We start from the raw sequence: 4180 nt of genomic DNA on the forward strand, positions 1-4180 counted from the left end.
ACCCCTCAATAGTGTTTTCTTTCAAAAACTATTTTTGGTTTTTACAAACATTATTTTTATTTTTTATATTAGAAACTTGAGATATATTACATGCAAACACAATTTAGACATGGCCAGGTAATTGAAGAATAATAATAGCACTGAAAACCATTACAAAATAATATTATGTGGTTATTATTGTATTATTATCTCGCTTCAAAACACGAGGATACCAAATAGATGATTCAAAAAAATAAATATTAAAAATGTTGTGAAGTTAGCGTGTGGGTGTTGAATTAAAAAGATGACTTCTGAGTGAAATTAAAATGTTTCAGTTTAATCAATTTAACAAGTTCATCACAGTTCCAAAAAATGTAAATAAAAACTTTCCACCCACTTCGAGCAAATTAGATGAACCATTGACTATCAGAGGTGAGGAAATTCAATCTATGATTGAAGCAGAAGAAATTTTAAAAAAATAAAAAAAGAAATACGAGACGATGAAAAATCTATTGGCGTTGTAGAAAATGAAGTCTTCCACATAAAAAAGATTTGGTAGTCTGCGCGACAGTGTTGAAGAAATGAAGACCTATAAAATCAAATTGGTAACCAAATGGTTAGGTTTTTTAAAGTTAATAAAACAGTCGTTGTATTAAACTGTCAAACCAATTATTATTTGCTTATTTTTAATTAATAAAATGATATTACACAATTCATTAATATGCCTTTTACAATTAAACGCATTATTTCAAACAATTTTTATTAAAAAACTAAACCCCTTAATAATGGAAAACTTATTTTATTGGTCAATAAATGCTAATATTGAGGGGTGGTTTTGTTGAGGGAATTTTTTATTGAGAGGTTTTACTGTATTAGTAAAACATGTCTCATAAAAAACACAACAAGAGAAAAATATCTTTTACAGGTCGGTACGAAACCCCTATAGTTTCCTAAAACCCCTCAAGTCGTCAATTGATTGGTCAAAACCAGAAAAAATATTTTATATTTAGAAACAACATTTTCGGATGACGATTGTAAGCCAACTCCACAAACATGTTCTTGAAACTTGTTTTTCGATGTCACTTCTTACGGTTTCACACGAGACGCGACTCGTTATGATCATGTCTTGAACAATTATAAACAAATGTAGTTTTTTATGATTTTTATTTCTATATTTTGTTTTTGTTATACAACACTTTTTAGTATTTATTTTTATATCGTATTTTTTCGGGATAACGTCGTAATATTTTACTTTGAAACTTGAGGGGTTTAAGACAATTTGATGTGTTTTTACCATACCTGTAATTTCTGTTCATTTTTATTATATAATAATAATTGTATAGTTTATTTAATATAACTAAATAACTATAAAAATATAGCATTTTCCGTTTTTTCATTAATTATTATAGTAGTTTATTGATTCAGATTTATTTAAAATTATAATTAATTTTTTTTTTGAGAAAGTGCACAGTTCGTTGAACCAGAGTTTTTAAAATCAGAATCCTATTTACCCACGTCACTATATTATAACCATAATGTTTATTTTCTCTTATAAATTCGTACGTTATAATACCACATTTTCGGCTATAATCATTTTGGAAACGCTTGGTTGAATTTTGCACTTTTTTAAATATTTAGTAAATTATTATAACAAAAAACAATTATAAATATAATAAAAATCATAATAAAAAATTATTACAATAAATCATCACATATTTTTATTTATATCGACTTCAAACTGATAAATACAACACAATAATGAGTATCAAATTCGATCGCTACTCGATGATGATAGTTTCGAAATATTTCAGTAGTATAATTGATTATAAAAACATGATGTTTGTATGTAAAAAGTTCCAAGAAATACCCGATATGTTTCACTTTAATCCAGTTTCAGTTACATTCAAAACACAAAAATATTTTCCAAATGTCGAGACACTGCACCTATATAATAATGAAGACAAATTTATAACAAAATATCGTCAGTATTATATACACTACGCAATTCCTCTTAACAAATATTTACAAATAAACAACAAAGGACGGCGTGTTATATGTCCACAGATAATTTATACCGATACTTATGAATATCACGCCTTATCCTATAAAAAAGCAACTATTTTCTTAGACAAAACGTTTTATTAATCAACCAAATTTAGTGAAATGGATTGTTCAAACACTTTAAAATTTGGCGTATCATGTTTTGAGTTTATGTCTTCATTGGTCGCAATAACACTGTCAACTAATTTGTATGAAATTTCAAACTACTGTTTTTGCAATTGTATAAAACTAAAAGAAATTAATTTGAAACACGTTAGAGTGTTTGGGGAGTATTGTTTTTGTGGGTGTGACAGTTTAAGTGCAATAACTTTGGGTACAAACATCACAAAAAGTGCAAAAACACCATTTAAAAATGTAACATCAATTCAAAATGTTACAGCACCCGGAGTAAAAAGTGTTGATTTTGATATTACGGCATCCTCCTCAAATGCATTTTGTAATATCAAACATAAAACAGTCACCACACGTTACGACAAAAACAACAATATTTTGCCAGATTTTTTATCGGACGAAATTGAAACTCTAGTGTTCAAAAACAGAAGAGGACTTTCCGATATAAATCTTGCAAGCACTGTGACTGTTATTGAAGAAAATGCCTTTAGTGGTTGTGATATGAAACGACTTGATTTGTCGCATGTGATGTTTTTTGGAAGTCAATATGACATGACTTTTCTCACTGCAATAACATTAAATAATAATATTCAAATTAATAATTTATATGATTATACTGGACTGAAAAAAATCGATGCGATCAACACTCAAAATATTGACGCGAGAGCTGCGTGTTGGATGAAAGAAATGTTCGACGAGAAAAATCTGGAAATTGTCAAATTTTGTTACACTCAAAAAGATGTTGAATTGTTCAATGGAATTATTCCTTCAAATTTTTATAAACTTAAAATAATTTGCCACAACGTGAATTTCGAAAATTATAATTTTAATGAAATTAAAATTCCGGAGGGAATCACAATGATGAACATCAATGCTTTTCAAAATAATAAAAATTTAACAAAACTTGTTTTTCCAACTTGTTTTAAAGTGTTGAAAAACACGTGTTTTGTTCATTCAAGTCTCAAAGAACTTTGTATCGCGCCTGTCAAAAAATTTAAAATATCAAATTGTTACGAACTTACGTCAGTCACTTTTTTAAACCAAAAAGTCACTAAAACTTTTATGGTTGAAAATTGTTTTAATGTCAAAAACATAGAATTTCCAAATATGCCATTTGATTTTGTTTTTAATGAAAAAATTGATTTTACTATTTACAAGTTACTTAAAAACAAATATAAATTTGAAGGCGATGTTGTGTTATTTTCTATTGATCCAAATTGGATCGATTCAAAAGGAATTCTGATTATACCAGATGAAGTCAACGTGATTGAAAATTTGTATTTTAAATCTACAAATTTGACGGAGATTTGGATGGGAAAAAATCTGAACAAAATTGAACTTTTCACTTTTTGCGATTGTAAAAATTTGAAAATTGTCAAAAACATGAGAAGATCAATCAAATTCAGTCAATATAGTTTTAAAGGGGGAGATAATAATATCATAATTGAATATGTGGATTGATTGTTATGTTAAAATATTCAAACAAATATTTAAGTTACAACAAATATTCAAAAAATGTATAATAATATATTTACTTTAGCAAACAATAAGGCTAATATAACATTATAAAAATATTGTCGTTTTATTTTATACAGGTTAAAAAGTCACATATAAAGTTGTTTTTAAAAACTTAAAAATTTTTTTTATCAATGTTTAAGTTTTGTTTTAACAAACATTAAAAATGGCGTCGCTAAATCAGATAATTTGTGTTTATAACATCTTTATGTTGGAAGCAAATATAATTTTTAAAACGTCAATTAAAAAAATGAACATTTTCTGAGTTGTCAAAATTATTCTGTAATTAACATTATAATGCTTAAATAGATTATTTTGTCCACACTGTAATAACACTTATTTATTTGTATATAAAGATATTATAACATTAGATTTAATTGTGTTGAATGTAATTTAATATTTTGTGTAACACCACAAATAAAAGTTCAATTGGTGATTTAATAAATCAAATTACAACAAATATTGTTAGTTACAATGTGTTATCATCATTATACGTGTCCTTTACCTGTTTGTA

The 4180-nt window shown here is 26.4% G+C and overlaps 2 protein-coding genes across 2 annotated transcripts; both read left to right on the forward strand.

The window, feature by feature from the left end:
* Nucleotides 1–1737: 1737 nt before the first annotated feature.
* On the forward strand, nt 1738–2124 carry EIN_010500 (hypothetical protein; the record flags this gene model as incomplete). The annotated part of the gene is made up of 1 exon (XM_004261277.1): nt 1738–2124. The coding sequence occupies one exon, from the start codon at nt 1738–1740 to the stop codon at nt 2122–2124; it is 387 nt and encodes a 128-aa protein (XP_004261325.1).
* Nucleotides 2125–2190: 66 nt separating this feature from the next.
* EIN_010510 (hypothetical protein) lies at nt 2191–3612 on the forward strand (the record flags this gene model as incomplete). The annotated part of the gene is made up of 1 exon (XM_004261278.1): nt 2191–3612. One exon carries the CDS (start codon nt 2191–2193, stop codon nt 3610–3612), a length of 1422 nt encoding a protein of 473 aa, XP_004261326.1.
* Nucleotides 3613–4180: the final 568 nt, after the last annotated feature.

Source organism: Entamoeba invadens, assembly GCF_000330505.1.
Source record: "Entamoeba invadens IP1 unplaced genomic scaffold scaff_1105074725169, whole genome shotgun sequence".
Lineage (NCBI taxonomy): Eukaryota > Evosea > Mastigamoebida > Endamoebidae > Entamoeba > Entamoeba invadens.